Source organism: Pleurodeles waltl, chromosome 12 (genome assembly GCF_031143425.1).
Source record: "Pleurodeles waltl isolate 20211129_DDA chromosome 12, aPleWal1.hap1.20221129, whole genome shotgun sequence".
In the NCBI taxonomy this organism is placed as follows: domain Eukaryota; kingdom Metazoa; phylum Chordata; class Amphibia; order Caudata; family Salamandridae; genus Pleurodeles; species Pleurodeles waltl.
The window spans coordinates 689,916,469-689,941,589 of NC_090451.1; the positions used below are offsets into that span (position 1 = coordinate 689,916,469).

Consider the following 25,121-nt stretch of genomic DNA (forward strand, 5'->3'; position numbering starts at 1 on the left):
AGACTACTTCTGTAAACTTCACCATGAATATTAAAGCTCCTTCCACTTGTTTCTTTTTTTTCCTACCTGGGACTACCCTTTTTTGTGTGACCCAATAGCATCTGTGACCTAGGTCTGGATGCCCCAGCACACTCTGGTGAAATCCCCAGGGATATTTTGGGGAAGGGCTGGGTAAATCTGGAATTGATACAACATGATTGGGCACACAGTTGGCCTACTTTTGCAGCTCCCAGTAGTTCTCTTCAGAGGTTCCAGATCTGAGGCATCAGACTTTCCTAGAAGTGTCCATGGGTTCATGGATGGATGGATGTCTGAGGTCTAGTCAAACCGCACATGTAGAGTGAAGCACAACGGTATGTGATATTTCAGGACTCTGTCATTGTGGGTGTGCCTGAAGAATAATTACTTCTTGCGTCGATCAGAGACTTTGAAATGGACTGCCCAAATTGAGGCTTCAGTTTGCTCTTTTTTTCACAGACCAATTGCAAAATCATGCCAGTGTTATTGTGCTGTCCTGATCTATTTGAGTGGAACCGAGGGAATACCAGCTGGGTTAATGTAGCATCTGTCCCATGGAATCTCAGCAGTAGTGTGTGCTAACCTGAAGTGGTTGTGTGTCCCTGTCAGTAAGCGGACACATCCCTCTTGCCTTTTTAGGATACAATATCGAACATTCCAACCGCCGAGGGCAGAAGAATGTGTTCTCATTAGAGTTATCAGAAACATCTCTCAGCCATATTGTGAGGGTGACCAGGAATTCATTTAATGTTCTATCCACACACCACAGGATAGCTAAAGCTTGTAAACCCACCCAATGCAAATTGTGAAGCTTGAGTAGGAAACAGGACTGTGTAAACCAAATTTCAGAGTGGATTTAGCAAGAGACTGCAGTAAACGTTGAGTAGATTAAAGACCTAGGTTTCACCCTTATACGGTTTGCTTTGTGATTGTAATTGCCATGGATCACACACCTTGCCATCATTACAATTCTGTCCCACTACAATCAGTACCCTTTTCCCGGGAAAGGGTACCGATTGTAGTGGGACAGAATTGCTTAATGGAAAACCAACACTAACACCCAAAAAGGCCTTTAAAACCACGGGTTCCACTCCGACATAATCAATTGAAGATCAGTATAATCCTCTTACAGGTTCCAATACAGATCCTCCACTTTTGACAAATCTTTGTAAACCAATTGTACAAGTTATTCAGTCAACTACACGTTCTGTGGCAGGTATCCCACTAATGGTTAGATACAAACCAATCTATTTTTTTTTTATATATTTGCAAACAATGAAGGTAACTGTACACAAGTTATAACGAGCCCCAGAATTACTATACCTTCAGTCAACACACCAAGTCTGCAAAAACAAATTAAAACGTCTAATCTGATTCATAAAAAAAAAAATCGTAAGTGGCACACAATTAAGTATTCTAAAATAAATAGTTGTGCCTTCCACGACTACTGTAGATGAGCTATTGCTCATAATACAGAAATGACTAATTCTATTTTTTAAATTTATGTTGACCTTCTGGTTCTTACTTAGACAAGGTGTACTGATTCCTCGGAACGACATATGCAAATGTCTCCACTACGGGATATGAAACCATACGACTTTTTGGAGTAAGAAAAGCAGGTGGCAGAGAAGCTTTAATCTTTGCATCCTCATTGGTGGTCAAAAATAAACCCCCTTCCAGAGTTGTCAGCTCTTACAGAGAGATGTCCAAACTCATAAAAACGTATGACTTTATATTGATTACCACCCACGGGCTGCCATAGTGCGTTTTCTTTTCAGATACTTGGAATATCACCTGTTATCTCCTGACAAATCGTTAATGTCTTTGTATCAGATTTCAACCTCCCAGAGCTGTATGAATGAGAGCTACTCATAATCTCCAGTTTTTCCTAGAGAGTCACAATCTTTGCAGTTTGTCACAACTCATGTCAAAGGGTCACCTGACTCTTTCACTCTTGATAACCTTGTGACAGTTGATTAATAAGGGACTGATTGAATGGTTTACTGTTTCACCCTACTTAGAGCTCATCAGCCAGGCACAGCTTTGTTCCAGTGACAGCGTGCAAGGGACCCACATCTGGGCATTCCTGTCCCACGTAGGGTGACACACTTTAGTACATAAACTTAAGCATTCCATCCAATTCATTTTTTTTTTTTTTTTATCTCAACACTGGTAATTACTCGGGCAGCATCCCAATCCGTCGTTATTTTGCAAACATTCCACCCAGCTGTATTCCAATCAGTATTGATCCTGCACGTGTGGGAGCAGTCCAGCCCGAACTGCCAAGTCAGATGCTTCCTGAACCGGTACACAAGCGACCCAGGACCTGTTTATCAGCAAAGTATAGCTTGGTTTCAGTGACAGTGTGCACGGAACCCATGTCTGGCCATACCTGTCCCAATTAGGGTGAGACACTTAAGTATACAAAAACGTGATGGATGAACTTTTTGTATACTTAAGTTGATTAATAAGATAACTGTGTTCCATTTCAAGGCAAAATTGTACCTCTTAAAGTTAACCTGTCAGAGAACTACAAAGTTCAAACTAAGCAACCTATAGAAGATGTTGAAAACCAGTGTCAAATTGCTGCCTCCAAATTTACGGGACCTGTTTCTCAAATTGACCATTCCACTTCATTTGTGTTCCAGCACAGTGATCTGATAACTTCCTCTCTCAACAAGGGTGCAGCTCTAACTCTAAAAATAAGTGGCTGAAAAAATCTGCAACCAGGTACACTTGTATTAATAACAGTGAATTGGCTGAATTTTAAAGTATAGAAAAAAAATGGGGGGAAAACATCTGCCTGTAGTAGGCATACCTTAAAATCTAAACGAGATGTTTACAAGAAAAATGTAATTCTGCTAAAGCTAACTCTTTCACTAACCAGCTTAAATGGGGTGAAAAACAGACTGAAAAAACTCTTTCAAGTTTGCACGCTGATGTCCAAGCTTCAAATTGGAGCAGAGAAATGAGACAAGTTGACCAAATTGTTCCACAATAAGGCAAGATTCTACTCCTCCAACTTAGATGTAACTATCACTAAGAAAACAAATACTTCATGGTCTCACTTAAAGCTGGTTATACAGATAACGCTGACATGAGAACATTCGCCCATCACAGGTCTACGATTGCTCAATGTAGAACTGTGTTGCAACCCAGCTCACAAACTACCTGATAGAAAACAATCTGACGCGTCTCAGTCTCTGGTTTCCATGCAGGACACAGCACAAAAATATTAAAGTTGCATTCTGATTCTTTTAGATCTGTCCTGGGCCTGTGATACAGCGGACATTAAAATGCACCTCCAAACTCTCTGAGAAAGGCTGTGAAAATGTGCGCAATATGAAAATAGTTCAACTCCTATCTTAAAGGCAGACATCAATGTGTTTAAAGTGAGTTGTGACCATTTGGTGGATCACCAATTGATTTTTCTGGTGTGTCGCAAAAGAATAATAAATGAAGATGCCATTACATTTTGTATTTATCTTGTCACATTAGCTGTGCTTCAGAGATGGAGGTAAAATATCAGGCTATGACTTCTGACAAATTGCTGCTTATTTTAACATGGGTATTGGTAGTTATTTCCTTTCTCTGAATGCAAATTGCGAAGAGTTTTCTTTAAGTGAACAACGTGACAATCTTGCTGGTCTGTGAGGAAAGGCTGCCTGATGTCATTTTTTGTGACACACCACATAATTTAAATAACCTGTAAATGAAATGCACACATTTGAGCATATATCAGCACATTTTGTAATTCTGAAGTGATTAATGAAAAAATATTTTAATAGGATCAAAACAAATCGGACAATTTCATTTGGTGGTGCCCAAATGATAAATCCCCAACTAAACCCAATTTCCATTCCTTATCACTGTGCTGTGTAGTAAAACTGTATGTCTGTATATTTAGTGGCCACTTCAATAGAAAATGTGCTGCCTCTAAATGACGCTTTAGCGATCAGTTTGTGACAACGTGCTCTAAAATGCACCACCAGCTACATACTACCCCTTTACCAGCTATTGTGTTTGAGAATGCTGTATTTGATCTTGGGCCACTTCACCTACTTTGACAGTTCTTCTTCTGTTAGATCATTGTATTGTACTGGTGTTTTTATAGGACTTTTCATGGCCCTCCAAGGTCTAAATCACTTTCTCTGTTGTTAAGTAGCTACTCTACATGTATTAATTACATAGTGCTTTGCAGCCCTGACAAGGCCACAGTAGCTTTTCAGTTTCCAATGGGTTGATGAGCGCCGTTCCTGTGTCTGTTGTAGTTTGGCCTATGTGAGAGTAGCTGCATGTAGTGTGTGAGGTTTTGGGTAGGTTGGAAATGTTTTGTAGGATTTTACTGCACATGGAGATCAGTACAGTAGCTTATTGTAGATGGAGATTGCAGACACGTGATAGTTTGCACGTTGACGTAGATCTTGTTATAGAAGGAGATGCAGAGTTGATTACATAATCTTTGTCATAAGACTGGATTGGGCTGCTCACACCTCTGGGAGAGAAACAAGAAACCTCCAATAATATCTTACCCACCCACTGGTGCCCAGAGCATAATTTGAATAGAACTGTCAGGCAGTATTTTGCTCTGTGTGACGAGGAGTGGCAGTCCCAGGCTAGTCTGTTCGGCTCTTACCTTGGATCACTTTATTCCCATCTCAACAAGTCATAATAGATGATCTTTGGAAAGCCATATTTTGGTGAAAAGGCAAATTTTATTTATTTTCTGAATTATATGTAGTTGCTGATTGTCCTTTTTATCTTGGGCAATGGGATCCATAGTTAACAGGCTTGTACCGAGAAGGAGTTACTACCAATATGGACTGTACCAAAAAATAGGACTGTTCAGGTGTGATGCCAAGCTTGATGGAAATGGTGTGGATTGTAGAACACTACAGCACCCACACTTATGCAATACCATTTGCATTACTGCAGGATTAAACATTGTTTATCCTACTTCTAGATATGTGCCTGGTTTGCATTCTTGGTGCTCTTAAAATGGATTACTAGTTTGCTCTTTAGCTTTGTGATAATCAAGACGTTTGTTTAAAAAAACGGAGCTATGGGTCTACACTGAGTTGTAGACCAGTAGCTCCAAAATGTTTCGGTTCAGTGCAGTCCTGTGTGAGTGCTGCTAGTCGTGCGTATTTGTCAGATGAATATGCAGAGAGAAAGTGGAAGGTTACCTCCGCTCAGATAAGAGATGACCCAAGTTCTCGGAAACAGTTTCAACTATGTTGTCGTGATACATACTTAAGAATTAATTATGTATGCTATGTCTATGTAAATCACTTTGGTGAAAGTCCTATATAAGCACAGTAAATACATTGTGCATTTAGGGGGCTTCAAAGTTTCCGGAGCAAGAGTTGAAGGAGAGGGACACGCTATTAATTCATGTTACTTCAAGTGTGTTTTATAGTTGTAAGATAATTGTAATAAAATTATTTGGTGATGGTATATAAAAAAAAAAAAGCTAATTTTTGTTCATGGTGAAGTTCAGTCTTATTTCTCTCCTGCAGGTCATCCAGTACCAGACAGTGCGTTACGATATTCTTCCGCTCTCCCCTACCTCACGAAACAGACTAAGTAAGTACAAAGTACGATAGTGGAAATTTAGGGAATTGTGTTTTGTGGTTTTGCTGAAGGTGGGCTTGTAGTGAAATTTGTTAGCATTGTTTCTTATCTGTGAAGGCTTTTAATGTCTTTGACTTTTTTTTGTACAAGTGTGCGGTGTTTCTTTCGCATGCCATCGCTCAACTATCTTTAACAGCATGAAACCATACTACTTGTTTACTGGAGGCATTGGGGTCCCAATCACATCTTTAATAGCATGCCCTATGGACTTTCAACATCAGGGACACCTTCTGTCGGGAGATGACCTAAAAAAATGTCTGATGTGACACAGAGTCCGACCTCTGAATACTTCCGGTAGACTAAAATGGAATATCTGGCCTGTATTGCCAGCTAAAAGATGTTCCTCTATTCCAGGAACGTAATGCTACAATAGAAGGATCATGAGATGGTCACCTCCTAGCTGAGGAATATTTATTTCTTAGATCTTCTGGAAACCTTCCTTGCCCAATATGAATATTGCTGAGGCACTGTCTGTTTTTTTCCTTCATTCATTCACTGTTGACCTGAGCATCAGTTAATTAGGGATATGTATGTTCCAGCATATTAAACAACATTTATTCTTTAAGATCTTTAGTTTTGAAATAGTCTTTCTGTCCATGGCTTCTTTGGTTCCCTTTCTTCTGTAGTATTATATGAAGATATACCTGCCACCTGTTCGGCTAATTATCTCAAGGAAATGCAAGGAAGGAAATACAAAGGTTTGGAGTTGAATCTTTTTTTTCTGCAAAGGAAACTACCTTGTGAGTCCTTGATTACTTACTGTAAAGAGGGGACATTCATTGCTACACATTTTCTACTCTCTGTGTTCGTTCCATGCATTCCAAAGAAGAAAGTAAGCGTGCAACACTCCTCTAACTAGCATTGGAGCTGGTAGCACCATGGCATTCTTGGGCAGAAATCCACCTAACATGTGGCAGACTACGTTCAGTGACCACAACCGATAGATGCAAGGAAGGTCATTTTTCAAGTCAGATGGGTTCTCTCGGGAATTGCAGAGGCTGCCATCTTTCCATGCAGAAGGTTTAGTGGTTGCATCCTAGAGGCTGAAGTATTCGTCCTTCAGAATCACAGGCCTAATCAAGATGCCAAGCCCCAAATATTGGAACTCTCTTCCATTCGAACAATGAGGTGACTAGTTTGGAAGACTTAGTTTAGGAAGCATCCAACCAACCAGGGGGTCTTCCAACCAACATCTCATTCAGTTGATTCAAATCCACTAAAGGCAGCAGCATGAAGTACAAAAATCATCCTTCCAGCTACACATTCATAGGAAGAGCCCAGTTGTTGGCAACAAAGGAAAAACATGGAACCACCCAAAAGCGGTGAATTGCACACCTCTTCTCCATTGCTGAACATCACAGTGACAGTAACGTGAAAATTCACAGTGGCAAGACTTTTTTTATTTTTATTTTATTTTATTTTAAAAAGCTAGTTGGTATTTCTCATTATAGAGATCTGCTATGGACTCAAGTTGAAAAGTGCACCACCAAACATTCTGGATGACGAGTCACCAAGCACGCCCCTTTTGAAAAAACTTGTTTAAGAAACACAACTCCATACTGAAAATTCAATTAAGATGTGAATATAGGCCATTGGTACCACTTTGACAAAAAAGGGTTCACAAAGACAAAACAACACTTGACAAACTATCTGTACTTGTTTTCATACTGTCGAGTAGTCCATGGCTAGGTGGCAGGTGCCCTTAATTCCGTGTGCTAATGGAACTTTTCCAGATAGACGCCTAGCACGCTAATTTCATGAGGAAAACACTGTTCTAATTCTGGTTCCAGAGGGGTGGTTCATTTGTTCTGATGGATACAACTACCTGTGGATTCCTCACCTAATGAATACTCCCATGGCGCCAGCATTCGACGGAAATCTTCTTCCTAGTCTCTGCACGTCGACGAGGACGTCACTCTAGCCCACGCGACGCCATCTGACGTCATACAGGCAATAAGAGGTCCTCGCCGACGTCAGTTCCCTTTTTTCCGTGCATTCGAAACGGTTATCTTCGAGGGAGCTACTGTTGCTTTCGAAGTTAGTGTGTTTTTCTGCTGCGTGATTTTGATCTGAGAGTTACTATGTCTCAGAGGAAGTCTGGTTTCAAGCCCTGTCGGGAGTGTGGGGGCATTATGTCCGTTACGGACCCACACTCGGACTGTTTATGGTGCTTAAGCTCCGACCACGACGTCGCAACATGTGATTCATGCCAACACATGAATCCTAAGGCCCTAAAAGAGCGAGAGGCTAAACTCTTCATGGCAAAGTCGAAGAGGAAGGAGAAGAAGCATCATAGGAAGTCCTCCTCGCTGAAGACTCATCGGCGTCATCGAGATTCCCGGTGCCGTAGGGATTCACTGCGCCATTCCAGCCAGAGGTCTCGATCGAGGTCGCCTTCGGCTCGGCGTCGTAAGACTTGGGAGGTCAGTCCCACAGTCACTCCACATCCATCGACGCCGTTGCCTTCTCCGGCTTCACCGACTTCACCTGGGCAGATATCTTCAGTGATTGAAGTGACGCAGCCTCAGGTGTTCTCTCCGGCGTCACAGATGTCGAGGCTGGCGTCGGGGTCGCCTTCGATCCAGGCACCCCAGTATCCGGCTTTTCCTGCCCCTGGAGCTGATAATACCGCGTTTTTGAATGCGATGTATACCATCTTTCAGCAGATGGCTCCAGGAGGTGCTCCAACTGGTCCTTCGGGGCCGTTGGCTTTCACCTTGGGTGCTCCGGCGCCGCTACGACCAGCACCCTTCATGCCCTTTCTCCTCTTAGGGAATGTGGGCTCGGCGCCGGTGTCGACTCCGGTGTCCGCTCCGGTGGCCCCAGAGGTTTCGGCCCCGGGGTTTCGACCAGTGACTCCGACAGGACCATCGGAGGCTCCGAGACGCGCCTCTCTGCATCCGGCTCATACCTTGGCGTCGAAGCTGCCTGTGGCGCCGGACATGGCGTCGGATGGATCCGGCGATCGGCGTCGTTCCTCGAATTCGGCGGATGCCATGTCGACGCCGCGTATTGAAGAGAGGCTACATTCTAGGAGGCGTGCTCTCCGTCTCTTAGAGGAGCAGGAATATCAACGGGTCTTGGAGGAAGGAGAGATAGAGGATTCTGGCGAGGGTCTTCATGGACTGGATACAGCTAGTGGACTGGATACTTCCCCTGAGTGGGACTTGTCATCTCCAGGGGAGTATACTGAGGAGGCAGCCACTTTTCACGCTGTGGTAAGAAAGGCAGCTAACTTTCTTGAATTGCCTTTGCCGGTAGCGGAGGCGAAGCAGAATTTGTTGACTGAGATCCTGCATCCGGCCTCTACTGCAGCGGAGCCTCTTTTACCATTCAATGAGGCTTTGCTTGATCCGGTGTTGGAGGTGTGGAAGAAGCCGGTATCTTCCTCGGCTGTTCATAGGGCTGTGGCCAGGAGGTATCGGGCTGCACCATCTGACCCTGGCTTTCTGTCCAGACACCCTACGCCGGAGAGCTTGGTGGTCCAGGCCTCCTGTTCTTCTAGATCTGCGCCTGGATCTTTTCCGACGGTGCCGGGGGATAGAGACTCCAAGAAGTTGGACTCACAGTCCAAGAAAATATTCTCATCCTGCAGCATGGCGTTGAAGTCCACCAAAGCGTCATGTATCTTGGGGAGGTACATCTATGCTCTTATGGACGAAATAACATCTTCACATACGGAGCTTCCCCAAGGGCTTTTGGATATCGTCTCCGATGCCCAGGCTGCTGCAACCCAGGTTATCCAATCTGGGTTGGATACGACTGACTCAGTGGCTAGGGCGATGGGCACGGCTGTGGTTGCGAGGAGACAGGCTTGGCTTCGCAACTCAGGGTTCTCTGCGGACGTGCAGTCGACCCTGTTGGACCTCCCGTTTGATGGGGTCAAACTTTTTGGAGCCAAAGCAGATTCGGCCTTGGAAAGGTTTAAAGAAAGCAGGGCCACAGCCAAGTCATTAGGGCTGCAAGCCGCTTCTTCTGCCTCCTCCAGGTTTTTTAGGAGGTTTTGTGGATTTGGACGTGGCTCTTCCTCCTCTTCCTTTCGGGGGAGGTTCCAGCAACCCGCTTCTTCTCACCCCTATAGATCATTTAGAGGGAGAGGTAGGGCCTGCACCAGAGGAGCCTCTCAACAGCACTCTGCCTCTTCCTCGTCCTCTGGAGGGGTGCAGCAGGGAAAGCAGCCTTAGGCTTCCACCATTTCCCACTCACTCCTCCTGTAGGGGGAAGATTACGGCATTTTCAAGTGGGAGACTATTACAACAGACACTTGGGTTATCAGTATTGTGGAGAAAGGCTACACCCTTCCCTTTCGGGAGTTTCCGCCCCCCCTCCCGCCCGCCCATCTTATTGTTCAGAAGAACACCTCCTGTTGCTAGAACAGGAGGTTCAAGTCCTCCTTTCAAGGGGTGCGGTGGAGTTGGTTCCAGAGCAGGAAAGGGGTCGAGGTTGTTACTCAAGGTACTTCCTGATTCCCAAGAAAGATGGTCAGTTGAGACCGATCCTGGATCTGAGGATCTTGAATTGGTTCCTCAATCAGGAAAAGTTCAAGATGCTGACCCTAGCACAGGTGCTTTTGGCGTTGAACAAAGAAGATTGGATGGTGTCTGTCGACTTGCAGGATGCTTATTTTCATATCCCGATACTCAAGTCGCACAGGAAGTATCTCCGGTTTGTGGTAGGGTCGCAGCACTATCAGTTTGCGGTCCTCCCGTTTGGTCTTACTTCAGCACCTCGAGTCTTCACGAAGGTGATGTCGGTGGTTGCGGCAGAGCTCAGAAGGAAGGGGATAGCAGTATTCCCTTACTTGGACGACTGGTTGATCAAAGCCAAGTCCCCGGAGCTTGTGTCGTATCATCTGCAGTCAACAACCCAGTTGTTGTTCGACCTGGGCTTTTCGGTGAACGTGCCCAAATCTCACCTGGAGCCCTCTCAGCGCCTCCTGTTCATAGGGGCAGTACTGGATACAACATTGAATCGAGCCTTTCCTCCGCCTCAGCGGGTTCAAGATATTCAGGAATTGGTTCCAATGTTTCGAAATGGAGCGGTAGTTCCAGTCCTCAAGGTCCTTCGTCTGCTCGGTCTGTTTGCCTCCTGCATACTGTTGGTCACGCATGCTCGCTGGCACATGAGGGCTCTTCAGTGGTGCCTCCGAAGGCAGTGGTCTCAACACAAAGGAGATCTAGAAGGTGCGGTCAAGATCTCCAGAGATGCTGCTGTGGACTTGAAGTGGTGGATTGCGAGCAACAATCTTTCGCAAGGAAAGCCGTTCGCGCAGTCGCCACCAGTGGCCACGGTCATAACGGATGCTTCCACTCTAGGGTGGGGAGCTCATCTGGGGGATCTGGAGGTCAAAGGACTTTGGTCTCCAGAGGAACAGATGTTTCATATCAATCTGTTGGAGTTACGGGCTGTACGTCTGGCTCTCAAGGCCTTCCTCCCTTCCCTTCGTGGTCAGTCGGTACAGGTCCTGACTGACAATACAACCACGATGTGGTACATAAACAAACAGGGAGGAGTAGAGTCGTACCTTCTCTGCAGAGAAGCTCTTCGACTATGGTCCTGGGCAAAGGACCATCAGATTTGCTTGGTAGCAAATCATTTGGCCGGGGTCTTGAATGTACGTGCGGACAGTCTCAGTCGCCAATTCTCGGCCGAACACGAGTGGCGTCTCCATCCAGATCAAGTCCGTTTAATCTTCCAGATGTGGGGGTTTCCTCGGATAGATCTGTTTGCCACTCGGGAGAACGCGCATTGTCCGTTATTCTGCAGCCTCCAGTATCCGGTGCAGGGAGCATTGGGGGACGCGTTTCTGATAACCTGGTGCGACCGGTTGCTTTACGCGTTTCCCCCCATACCCTTGATTCCTCGAGTGTTGAGGAAGATTCGCCAAGACCGGGCCCAAGTCATCTTAATAGCTCCGGATTGGCCAAGGAGGGTGTGGTACTCCGACCTTCTCCAACTCTCGCTGTGCCCTCCGCTCCGTCTCCCTCTCAGGGCAGACCTCCTCTCGCAGGGGCAGGTTTTACACCCCAACCTCCAGAGTCTACACCTACATGCCTGGAGATTGAACGGGGCAACCTGAGTTCCTTCTCTCTCCCGCCTGATGTAGTGGATGTTATATTAGCGGCCAGGCGACACTCCACTAAATCTATCTACGCTAATAGGTGGTCTAAATTTGTTATCTGGTGTGGAGAGAGACAGATTGATCCCTTACATGCTCATCTGTCAGATGTTTTGTCTTTTGCTCTGTCTCTAGCGCAGAAAGGTTGTGCAGTGGCTACCATTAAAGGTTATTTGTCTGCCCTGTCAGCCTTCATTTGTCTTCCAGATCAACCATCGTTATTTAAATCCCCTATTGTTCTCAGATTCTTGAAAGGTCTTCTAAATAAATATCCTCCAAAACCATTTGTTATGCCTCAATGGGATTTGTCCTTGGTCCTCACTTTCCTTATGGGGTCCCCTTTTGAGCCTATGCATTCTTGCCCCTTAAGGTATTTGGTTATTAAAACAGTCTTCCTGGTGGCTATAACATCTGCAAGGAGAGTGAGTGAGTTGCAAGCCTTATCGGTAAAACCCCCTTATACAACTTTTTATGGGGATAAGGTGGTGTTGAGGACCAAGGCTGCTTTCCTCCCGAAGGTTGTTTCACCCTTCCATTTGGCTCAGACAATTACTTTGTACACATTCTATCCTCCGCCTCATCCTTCAAAGGAGGAAGAGAGACTACATCGATTGGACCCAAAGAGGGCGTTAAGTTTCTACATTGATAGAACGAAGGACTTCAGGCTGGAGGATCAGCTGTTCATCAGATACGTGGGCAAGAGGAGAGGAAAGGCAGTCCACAAGAGAACACTCTCCAGGTGGGTTGTTCTTTGCATTAAAATCTGTTACTCTTTGGCAAAGAAGGATCCTCCTGATGGCATTAGAGCTCATTCCACCAGAGCTAAGTCGGCCACTTCGGCCTTGGCCAGAGGTGTTCCTGTGGTCGACATCTGCAAGGCCGCAACTTGGTCGTCCCTTCACACTTTTGCAAAGCATTACTGTTTGGACTCTGAGGTCAGAAGGGACGGCCATTTTGCACGGTCAGTGCTGCAGGATTTCTTGGTTTGACCATTTCGGCAGCCACCACCGGGAGTGGTACTGCTTTGGGACTCTATTCATTAGGTGAGGAATCCACAGGTAGTTGTATCCATCAGAAGAACGAGTTACTTACCTTCGGTAACAACTTTTCTGGTGGATACATTAGCTACCTGTGGATTCCTCACGGTCCCACCCGCCTCCCCGTTGCCTTTCTGGTCTTACCAAGTAATCCTTGAGTGCGCTCCTCTTGGTTTTCAAGGTTGCAATAGATGTTGTATATATGGATACTTGTATATAATTATATGTATATATATTTGTATATATCTTTGTGTATATACATGATTTGCATATATTTGTTGGTTTAAAAAAAAAAAAAAGTTATATTAAATCTACAGCCATTTTATTGCAATGTTGTGTATTTTACAGTGTTATGGGATATTGCCTTGCTCTTTCATTGCATTGGGTTGTTGTTCTCATGCACGTAAAAAATGTTGGTACTGACGTCGGCGAGGACCTCTTATTGCCTGTATGACGTCAGATGGCGTCGCGTGGGCTAGAGTGACGTCCTTGTCGACGTGCAGAGACTAGGAAGAAGATTTCTGTCGAATGCTGGCGCCATGGGAGTATTCATTAGGTGAGGAATCCACAGGTAGCTAATGTATCCACCAGAAAAGTCGTTACCGAAGGTAAGTAACTCGTTCTTCTGATGGATACAACTACCTGTGGATTCCTCACCTAATGAATACTCCCATGGCGCCAGCATTCGACGGAAATCTTCACTCTAGCCCACGCGACGCCGTCTGACGTCATACAGGCAATAAAAGGTCCTCGACGACGTGCCGACGTCAGTTCCCTTTTTTCCGTGCATTCGAAACGGTTATCTTCGAGGGAGCAACTGTTACTTTCGTGGTTACAGTGTATTTTTTGCTGAGTAGTCCTTCGCTGCAGTAATAATGTCGCAGAGAAAGTCGGGTTTTAAGCCTTGTCGTGAGTGTGAGGGCAAGATGTCAGTTACGGATCCTCACTCCGACTGCCTTTGGTGTTTAAGCTCCGACCACGACGTCTCGACTTGCGATTCATGCCAGCACATGAATCCAAAGGCCCTCAAGGAACGTGAGGCGAAGTTGTTTATGGCAAAGTCGAAGAAAGAAAAACATCATAAGAAGTCTTCTTCGCCAAGGCATCGGCGTCATCGAGACTCCCGGCGCCGTAGAGAATCACGGCGCCATTCAAGCAAGGAGACTCGTTCCAGATCTTCGGATCGGCGCCGGAGGACTTGGGAGGTCAGTCCCACGGTCACGCCGCATCCATCGACGCCTTTGCCCTCTCCGGCGTCACCGACTTCACCTGGACAGGCGTCGGTGATTGAAGTGGTGCAGCCTCTGGTGTTGTCTCCGGCGTCGCAGACGTCAAGGCCGGCGTCGGGGTCGCCTTCGATACAGGCACCCCAGTATCCGGCTTTTCCCACCCCAGGAGCCGATAGTACCGCATTCCTTAATGCGGTGTATACCATCTTCCAACAGATGGCTCCAGGGGGTGCTCCGGCTGGCCCTTTGGCCTTTTCATTGGGTGATCCTGCGCCTCTACGGCCGGCACCCTTTATGCCCTTTCTCCCTTTTGGGAACGTGGGCTCGGCGCCGGTGTCGGCGCCGGTGGCCACTCCGGTGACTTCGGAGGGATTGGTCCCAGAGATTTCCATTCCGTCGTCGGGATTTCGTCCTGTGACTCCGGTGGGTCCATCCGCTCCGAGTGCTCTTTCATCGGCGCCGAAGTTACCTGTGGCGCCAGACGCGGCGTCGGTGGCTTCTGAAGATCGGCGCCGATCTTCGGCGGAGGCATTGTCGACTCCGCGTATCGAGCAGAGGCTTCATTCGAGGAGACGTGCTCTCCGTTTATTAGAGGAGCAGGAGTACCAACGAGTCCTGGAAGAAGGGGAACTAGAGGACACGGGTGATGGACTGCATGGTCTAGATACAGCCAGTGGGCTGGACACTTCCCCTGAGTGGGATCTTTCGTCTCCAGGGGAATACACGGAGGAGGCTGCTTCCTTTCACGCAGTGGTACGGAAGGCAGCTAGTTTTCTGGACCTGCCTTTGCCGGTGGCAGAGACAAAACAGAACCTTCTGACAGAGGTGCTTCATCCGGCCTCAGCTGCGGCAGAGCCTCTATTGCCGTTTAATGACGCTTTGCTGGATCCGGTGCTAGAGGTGTGGAAGAGACCAGTATCTTCCCCAGCGGTTCATAGAGCCGTAGCCAGGAGGTATCGAGCTGCACCAACTGACCCTGGCTTTCTTTCTAGACACCCTACACCGGAGAGCTTGGTGGTGCAGGCCTCCTGTTCATCCAAATCAGCGCCTGGTTCTTTCCCGACGGTGCCTGGGGACAGGGACTCGAAGAAACTGGATGCGCAGTCCAAGAAAATCTTTTCGTCCTGCAGTCTGGCGTTGAAGGCCACCAACGCAACTTGTATCCTGGGGAGATATATTCATGCTCTTATGGATGACATTTCCTCATCATTTACGGAGCTTCCACAGGGTCTTTTGGATGTTGTTTCAGATGCCCAGGCTGCTGCGACCCAGATTATTCAGTCTGGGCTGGACACCACCGACTCGGTGGCCAGAGCAATGGGCACGACTGTGGTGGCAAGGAGACAGGCCTGGCTCCGTAATTCGGGGTTTTCTGCGGATGTGCAGTCAACCCTATTGGATCTCCCTTTTGATGGGGACAAGCTGTTTGGCGCCAAGGCAGATTCGGCCTTGGAACGTTTTAAGGAGAGCAGGGCCACAGCCAAATCATTAGGACTCCAAGCTCCTTCTTCCTCTGCCTCTTCCAGGATTTTCAGGAGGTTTCGGGGATTTGGGCGTGGCTCTTCCTCCTCTTCCTTTCGGGGGAGATTCCAGCAACCTGCCTCTTCCCATCCCTATAGATCTTTTAGAGGGAGAGGGAGGGCCCGCACCAGAGGAGCCTCTCAGCAGCACTCTGCCTCTTCCTCGTCCTCTGGAGGGGTGCAGCAGGGAAAGCAGCCTTAGGCTTCCACCATTTCCCACTCACTCCTCTCCTATAGGGGGAAGATTACAGCATTTTCTCCGCAAGTGGAAGACTATTTGTAGGAAGTTGGCTCTGTATGTGCTATTTCAAAGTAAGGAATAGCATGCACAGAGTCCAAGGGTTCCCCTTAGAGGTAAAATAGTGGTAAAAATAGATAATACTAATGCTCTATTTTGTGGTAGTGTGGTCGAGCAGTAGGCTTATCCAAGGAGTAGTGTTAAGCATTTGTTGTACATACACATAGACAATAAATGAGGTACACACACTCAGAGACAAATCCAGCCAATAGGTTTTTGTATAGAAAAATATCTTTTCTTAGTTTATTTTAAGAACCACAGGTTCAAATTCTACATGTAATATCTCATTCGAAAGGTATTGCAGGTAAGTACTTTAGGAACTTCAAATCATCAAAATTGCATGTATACTTTTCAAGTTATTCACAAATAGCTGTTTTAAAAGTGGACACTTAGTGCAATTTTCACAGTTCCTAGGGGAGGTAAGTATTTGTTAGGTTAACCAGGTAAGTAAGACACTTACAGGGCTTAGTTCTTGGTCCAAGGTAGCCCACCGTTGGGGGTTCAGAGCAACCCCAAAGTCACCACACCAGCAGCTCAGGGCCGGTCAGGTGCAGAGTTCAAAGTGGTGCCCAAAACGCATAGGCTAGAATGGAGAGAAGGGGGTGCCCCGGTTCCGGTCTGCTTGCAGGTAAGTACCCGCGTCTTCGGAGGGTAGACCAGGGGGGTTTTGTAGGGCACCGGGGGGGACACAAGCCCACACAGAAATTTCACTCTCAGCGGCGCGGGGGCGGCCGGGTGCAGTGTAGAAACAAGCGTCGGGTTCGCAATGTTAGTCTATGAGAGATCTCGGGATCTCTTCAGCGCTGCAGGCAGGCAAGGGGGGGATTCCTCGGGGAAACCTCCACTTGGACAAGGGAGAGGGACTCCTGGGGGTCACTTCTCCAGTGAAAGTCCGGTCCTTCAGGTCCTGGGGGCTGCGGGTGCAGGGTCTCTCCCAGGCGTCGGGACTTTAGGTTCAAAGAGTCGCGGTCAGGGGAAGCCTCGGGATTCCCTCTGCAGGCGGCGCTGTGGGGGCTCAGGGGGGACAGGTTTTGGTACTCACAGTATCAGAGTAGTCCTGGGGTCCCTCCTGAGGTGTCGGATCTCCACCAGCCGAGTCGGGGTCGCCGGGTGCAGTGTTGCAAGTCTCACGCTTCTTGCGGGGAGCTTGCAGGGTTCTTTAAAGCTGCTGGAAACAAAGTTGCAGCTTTTCTTGGAGCAGGTCCGCTGTCCTCGGGAGTTTCTTGTCTTTTCGAAGCAGGGGCAGTCCTCAGAGGATGTCGAGGTCGCTGGTCCCTTTGGAAGGCGTCGCTGGAGCAGGATCTTTGGAAGGCAGGAGACAGGCCGGTGAGTTTCTGGAGCCAAGGCAGTTGTCGTCTTCTGGTCTTCCGCTGCAGGGGTTTTCAGCTGGGCAGTCCTTCTTCTTGTAGTTGCAGGAATATAATTTTCTAGGGTTCAGGGTAGCCCTTAAATACTAAATTTAAGGGCGTGTTTTAGGTCTGGGGGGTTAGTAGCCAATGGCTACTAGCCCTGAGGGTGGGTACACCCTCTTTGTGCCTCCTCCCAAGGGGAGGGGGTCACAATCCTAACCCTATTGGGGGAATCCTCCATCTGCAAGATGGAGGATTTCTAAAAGTTAGAGTCACTTCAGCTCAGGACACCTTAGGGGCTGTCCTGACTGGCCAGTGACGACTCCTTGTTTTTCTCATTATTTTCTCCGGCCTTGCCGCCAAAAGTGGGGCCTGGCCGGAGGGGGCGGGCAACTCCACTAGCTGGAGTGTCCTGCTGGGTTGGCACAAAGGAGGTGAGCCTTTGAGGCTCACCGCCAGGTGTGACAATTCCTGCCTGGGGGAGGTGTTAGCATCTCCACCCAGTGCAGGCTTTGTTACTGGCCTCAGAGTGACAAAGGCACTCTCCCCATGGGGCCAGCAACATGTCTCGGTTTGTGGCAGGCTGCTAAAACTAGTCAGCCTACACAGATAGTCGGATAAGTTTCAGGGGGCACCTCTAAGGTGCCCGCTGGGGTGTATTTTACAATAAAATGTACACTGGCATCAGTGTGCATTTATTGTGCTGAAAAGTTTGATACCAAACTTCCCAGTTTTCAGTGTAGCCATTATGGTGCTGTGGAGTTCGTGTTTGACGGACTCCCAGACCATATACTCTTATGGCTACCCTGCACTTACAATGTCTAAGGTTTTGTTTAGACACTGTAGGGGTACCATGCTCATGCACTGGTACCCTCACCTATGGTATAGTGCACCCTGCCTTAGGGCTGTAAGGCCTGCTAGAGGGGTGTCTTACCTATACTGCATAGGCAGTGAGAGGCTGGCATGGCACCCTGAGGGGAGTGCCATGTCGACTTACTCGTTTTGTCCTCACTAGCACATGCAAGCTGGCAAGCAGAGTGTCTGTGCTGAGTGAGAGGTCTCCAGGGTGGCATAAGACATGCTGCAGCCCTTAGAGACCTTCCTTGGCATCAGGGCCCTTGGTACTAGAAGTACCAGTTACAAGGGACTTATCTGGATGCCAGGGTCTGCCAATTGTGGATACAAAAGTACAGGTTAGGGAAAGAACACTGGTGCTGGGGCCTGGTTAGCAGGCCTCAGCACACTTTCAATTGTAAACATAGCATCAGCAAAGGCAAAAAGTCAGGGGGCAACCATGCCAAGGAGGCATTTCCTTACACTATTACAACGGACACTTGGGTTCTCAGTATTGTGAGAAAAGGCTACACCCTTCCCTTTCGGGAGTTCCCGCCCCTCCCATCTTATTGTTCAGAAGAACACCTCCTGTTGCTAGAACAGGAGGTACAAGTCCTCCTTTCAAAGGGCGCGGTAGAGTTGGTCCCAGAGCAGGAAAGGGGTCGAGGTTGTTACTCAAGGTATTTCCTGATTCCCAAGAAGGATGGTCGGTTGAGACAAATCCTGGACCTGAGGATCTTGAATTGGTTCCTCAAACAGGAAAAGTTCAAGATGCTGACCCTAGCTCAGGTGCTTTTGGCGTTGAACAAGGAAGATTGGATGGTGTCTGTCGACTTGCAGGATGCTTACTTTCATATCCCGATACTCAAGTCACACAGGAAGTATCTCCGGTTTATGGTGGGATCGCAGCACTATCAGTTTGCGGTCCTTCCGTTTTGTCTTACTTCAGCATCTCGAGTCTTCACGAAGGTGATGTCGGTGGTTGCGGCAGAGCTCAGAAGGAAGGGGATAGCAGTATTCCCTTACTTGGACGACTGGTTGATCAAAGCCAAGTCGCCGGAGCTTGTGTCGCATCATCTGCAGTCAACGACTCAGTTGTTGTTCGACCTGGGTTTTTCGGTGAACGAGCCCAAATCTCACCTGGAGCCCTCTCAGTGCCTCCTGTTCATAGGGGCAGTACTGGATACAACATTGAGTCGAGCCTTTCCTCCGCCTCAGCGGATTCAAGATATTCAGGAATTGGTTCCAATGTTTCGAAATGGAGCGGTAGTTCCAGTCCTCAAGGTCCTTCGTCTGCTCGGTCTGTTTGCCTCCTGCATTCTGTTGGTCACGCATGCTCGCTGGCACATGAGGGCTCTTCAGTGGTGCCTCCGAAGGCAGTGGTCTCAACACAAAGGAGATCTAGAAGGTGCTGTCAAGATCTCCAGAGATGCTGCTGTGGACTTGAAGTGGTGGATTGCGAGCAACAATCTTTCACAAGGAAAGCCGTTCGCGCAGTCGCCACCAGTGGCCAGGGTCATAACGGATGCTTCCACTGTAGGGTGGGGAGCTCATCTGGGGGATCTGGAGATCAAAGGCCTTTGGTCTCCAGAGGAGCAGATGTTTCATATCAATCTGTTGGAGTTACGGGCTGTACGTCTGGCTCTCAAGGCCTTCCTCCCTTCCCTTCGTGGTCAGTCGGTACAGGTCCTGACGGAAAATACTACCACGATGTGGTACATAAACAAACAGGGAGGAGTAGGGTCGTACCTTCTCTGCAGAGAAGCTCTTCGACTATGGTCCTGGGCAAAGGACCATCAGATTTGCTTGGTAGCAAATCATCTGGCCAGGGTCTTGAATGTACGTGCGGACGGTCTCAGTCGCCAATTCTCGGCAGACCACGAGTGGCGTCTCCATCCAGATCAAGCCCGTTTGATCTTCCAAAGGTGGGGGTTTCCTCGGGTAGATCTGTTTGCCACTCTGGAGAACGCGCATTGTCCGTTATTCTGCAGCCTCCAGTATCCGATGCAGGGAGTGTTGGGGGACGCGTTTCAAATAACCTGGTGCGGCCAGTTGCTTTACGCGTTTCCTCCCATACCCTTGATTCCTCGAGTATTGAGGAAGATTCGCCAAGACCGGGCGCTAGTCATCTTAATAGCTCCGGATTGGCCAAGGAGGGTGTGGTATTCCGACCTTCTCCAACTCTCAATGTGCCCTCCGCTCCGTCTCCCTTTCAGGGCAGACCTCCTCTCGCAGTCGCAGGGGCAGGTTTTACACCCCAACCTCCAGAGTCTGCACCTACATGCCTGGAGATTGAACGGGGCAACCTGAGTTCCTTCTCTCTCCCGCCTGATGTAGTGGATGTTATATTAGCGGCCAGGCGACACTCCACTAAATCTATCTACGCTTATAGGTGGTCTAAATTTGTTGCGTGGTGTGGAGAGAGGCAGATTGATCCCTTACATGCTCATCTATCGGACGTTTTGTCTTTTGCTCTGTCTCTAGCGCAGAAAGGTTGTGCAGTGGCTACCATTAAGGGTTATTTGTCGGCCTTGTCAGCCTTCATTTGTCTTCCAGACCAACCATCGTTATTTAAATCCCCTATTGTCATCAGATTCTTGAAAGGTCTTCTAAATAAATATCCTCCAAAACCATTTGTTATGCCGCAATGGGATTTGTCCTTGGTCCTGACTTTCCTTATGGGGTCCCCTTTCGAGCCTATGCATGCTTGCCCCTTAAGGTATTTGGTTATAAAAACAGTTTTTCTGGTAGCTATAACATCTGCAAGGAGAGTGAGTGAGTTGCAGGCCTTATCGGTAAAGCCCCCTTATACAACTTTTTATGGGGATAAGGTGGTGTTGAGGACCAAGGCTGCTTTCCTCCCGAAGGTTGTTTCACCCTTCCATTTGGCTCAGACAATTACTTTGTCCACGTTCTATCCTCCGCCTCATCCTTCTAAAGAGGAAGAAAGACTGCACCGTCTGGACCCAAAGAGGGCGTTGAGCTTCTTTATTGATAGAACAAAGGATTTCAGGCTGGAGGATCAGCTGTTCATCGGGTACGTGGGCAAGAGGAGAGGAAAGGCAGTCCACAAGAGAACACTCTCCAGGTGGGTGGTTCTTTGCATTAAAATCTGTTACTCTTTGGCAAAGAAGGACCCTCCTGAGGGCATTAGAGCTCATTCCACCAGAGCTAAGTCGGCCACTTCGGCCTTGGCCAGAAGTGTTCCTGTGGTTGACATCTGCAAGGCCGCAACTTGGTCGTCCCTTCACACTTTTGCGAAACATTACTGTTTGGACTCTGAGTTCAGAAGGGACGGCCATTTTGCACGGTCAGTGCTGCAGGATTTCTTGGTTTGACCATTTAGGCACCCGCCACCGGGCGTGGTACTGCTTTGGGACTCTATTCATTAGGTGAGGAATCCACAGGTAGTTGTATCCATCAGAAGAACGAGTTACTTACCTTCGGTAACGACTTTTCTGGTGGATACATTAGCTACCTGTGGATTCCTCACAGTCCCACCCGCCTCCCCGTTGCCTTTCTGATCTTACCAAGTAATCCTTGAGTGCGCTCCTCTTGGTCTTCAAGGTTGCAATAGATGTTGTATATATGGATACTTGTGTATATTTATCTATATATATATATATATATATATATATATATATGTATATATATATCTTTGTGTACATACATGATTTGCATATATTTGTTCGTTATATTAAATTTACAGCTATTCATTGCAATATCGTGTATTTTACAAGGTTATGGGATGTTGCCTTGCTCTTTCATTGCATTGGGTTGTTGTTCTCATGCACGTAAAAAATGTTGGTACTGACGTCGGCACGTCGTCGAGGACCTCTTATTGCCTGTATGACGTCAGACGGCGTCGCGTGGGCTAGAGTGACGTCCTCGTCGACGTGCAGAGACTAGGAAGAAGATTTCCGTCGAATGCTGGCGCCATGGGAGTATTCATTAGGTGAGGAATCCACAGGTAGCTAATGTATCCACCAGAAAAGTCGTTACCGAAGGTAAGTAACTCGTTCGTCTGGCTCATTGAAAATCTTTTTGCACAACATACCTGTATGTTTAAATTTCATTTTCTTTTTTATTATTCTTTATAGTATGGGATTGGTTAACTATAAATAGTAAGGAAGATCCTGTGGTGGAGTCCTTAACAAGTACTTGCTGTTGTAGGTCGTCTGTTGCGTGTGTTTGCAACAAAAACAGACTTGAGGAAATCTGTTCAGGTTAAATTTATCTCAAATCCTCGAATTTGTCCAGTAGAATGACATTATAATGTAAACTGTTTGAACATGGTGAATGTCATTCTTGTGGAAAAATATTTCCTTAATTTAGTCTTCTTTTTTTAGTGTATTTTTATTATGTCAGTTATTTAAATCACTTCTTTGTTCTTCATTCCCATTATCCCTTTTTGCTGTGGAGGGTGTCAAATGAGGTGGGGGGCTCACTTCTATCACTCATTCCATGTTTGCTCTTTCTACTGTTAATGATCTCCTGTGTCCCATCACTTCTTTCCACTTCCTAGTACTCCTCCCTCCCTATTATAATATTTCCACAGAACCTCCCTCGTATTTGCCTCTCACATTTCACTACATGCTTCGGGCACCCCCTCAGCCCCCTTCTTGGTATCTCCCCCTTTCCCTCATTTGACCTCTTCTGTTTCCTTCTTAGTTTCTCTTTGTTCCGGTCTAGTTTAATAAAGTTATAAAAAAGCAGACTACACCAAAATGTATTTTGTTTGCCTAATCCCCCTTTCTTTCTTGTTTTTCTTATAACTAAAACACAATAGAATATGTGTACCGACTGATTTAGGAATTGTAAGTGTTTTAGAATTGAGTTTCTTTCCTAGGTTGAGTAAGTTGCTGGTGTATTTTTGTTAGATCACCTGATTCCTATTTTTGGTAATTGGGCACTTTACTGTGGCTCTCAAAATGGGACTTGTAAATGTGAGTTTTATCACAGTGAAAAATATGGTAGTCCTTCATTATGATATCTTAATTAAATGCACAAGTGATCAGCCCACTTCCTCTGAGGAAACCATGACTCTGGATACAGAAAACAATCCAGATGCTTACCCAATTTTAGCTGAAATAGAAACTGTCATTGCGAGGCATTCTGAAATTCGTGGGCAGCCTAACGGCCTTGAGTTGAATATTGTAAGGGTCAACACTGCAGAGTGACAGTCTTCCTGTTATAGTACATTCTTATTACCTTTTATAAAGCAGGGGCTAGAAAAAAATAAAACAAAACAGTTCTGTTATTAGTCTTTTTTTCGATTATTGTTCATTTGCTAGCCTGAAAAATAAAGCGAGACAGGCATTTGTTATTTGGAAATTGAGGTTTTTCCAGTTTCAATTACATAGATTTTCATTATGTATGCATTTAATAAAGATATGCTTGATGGAGGTCTTGGCTTCCAATAAGTTACTGCTTCTCTGGTTCCAGCAGGGCTCTCCTTTGCATTTAAAGATCTTCTTTGGGTATAGAAAGCTCCTGCCCTGTTTCTGGCATACATTTTTGTGGCTTTGATAACTTATAGACACCTTCTATATAAGAACATTCCTCTGTGCAGATCCTCAGTTTTGGTGCCCATAGGCCACTGTCCATGTTAGAATGTTCCTCTTTTTGGAGTGCTGCAAAATTAATAATTCATGTGGGTTCCTGTTTTTGTGTTGGTTCATCTCTTGCAGGAATCTTCTTTTGGTTTCCCTAAACTGTTTTCCCTTTTCTCTGCTGCAGGTCATGTGAAGAGAAAAATCCTCGTACTCGATTTAGATGAGACGTTGATACACTCCCATCATGATGGTGTCTTACGACCGACAGTGCGGCCTGGAACGCCGCCTGATTTTATTCTAAAGGTTAGACATGACGGTGAGAAAAGGGGTCTGAGTGTAGAAGGGGCATTGCTCAGGACACAAGTGCTCCTCTCTTTCTAAAAACATCACCTGGGATGTAGTGTTACACCATTAGTGAAACGATAGATGGCTGCAGTATGGATGGAAGGTATCAAGCTCAGTTCCTGAAGTTGGATGATTGGGTGATGTCTGCTCCCCTGTTGGACTTAAGGTGCCATGCTGTGTTAAGCTGAGCCTGATTATTAGTAGCTTATATCTCTAGAAAATGTCGACGGAAACCAGCGTCATAATGTTATTCTTACCCTCCCTTCGCAAGAAACTCAGTAATGGAAAATTACCAGTGCTTGACACTAAATCATACCCCTCACTGCGCACACACTTGGTTCTCATTTGTTAGCAGATCACAGAGGACGTCTGATACAATCTTACTGCATGCCTGATTGCCACATTCAGGCTTTCATTTGCCTTTCAGAGTAAAAAACATTCTCTTCAAGAAGAGATGTTTACCTTCCCACCTCACATGAACTGCCACAACCACTCGGCATTCTTGTAGTGCCCCCACTCCCCCTTGTGGTGAGTGCATGTCCCTTCTGTGGCTCTGCTATTGTAATTTTTCCAGCTAAGCTTTACATTTCTTTTTAGTATATATCAGCATGTTTTATGTGTTATTTAAAAAAGTAATTGCTGCAAAGCTGACAAATTACCGTCCTTTCTTCAGTTATATGCATTTTTATTTTTATTCCATTGACATGGGTCATCACGTTCAAATCCTTCCCTAGATGTAGTGAGAGATGAACCTGTCCAGATCAGGAACATTTACACTAAAATCAGTGATTAGGCAAAAAAAGTTGGGTAGTTTTAAAACCTACTCTTATCTTTTTTTAAAGAAGTTACTCCTTGATGTACCTTAGTCTGATTGAGGGTGCAGTAATTGCATAAAAACTGAATAATTGTGAGATGCTGGGAATGCAGTACACGAGAGGAACATACACCTATCTAAATTCATATGTTTTTCCTTACATAGCTCAAAATGCTCATGTAGAAGCTTCTCAATTCCCCTTTGAGTAAAATGTGAAGCCTTACTCAGTGGGAATGTCCTTGACAACATATCGTTCATGGTGCATACCTTGCCAGTTTGGTTCGCTTTGATGGCAGACATCTTGGCATCAAACCTTATGCAGCTCTCTATCAAGGGGTCTATGCTCCTTCAGTGTCAATCTTTTCATTGT

The 25,121-nt window shown here is 46.5% G+C and overlaps 1 protein-coding gene across 2 annotated transcripts in view; it reads left to right on the forward strand.

The window, feature by feature from the left end:
• The window catches only part of CTDNEP1 (CTD nuclear envelope phosphatase 1), a 102,255-nt gene that overhangs the window by 26,434 nt on the left and 50,700 nt on the right, over positions 1-25,121 (forward strand). For both annotated transcript variants that reach the window (XM_069215525.1, XM_069215526.1), the window contains exons 2-3: positions 5,538-5,604; positions 23,777-23,895. In XM_069215525.1, coding sequence (XP_069071626.1) covers positions 5,538-5,604; positions 23,777-23,895 — 186 coding nt within the window. The remainder of the gene's footprint in view (positions 1-5,537; positions 5,605-23,776; positions 23,896-25,121) is intronic.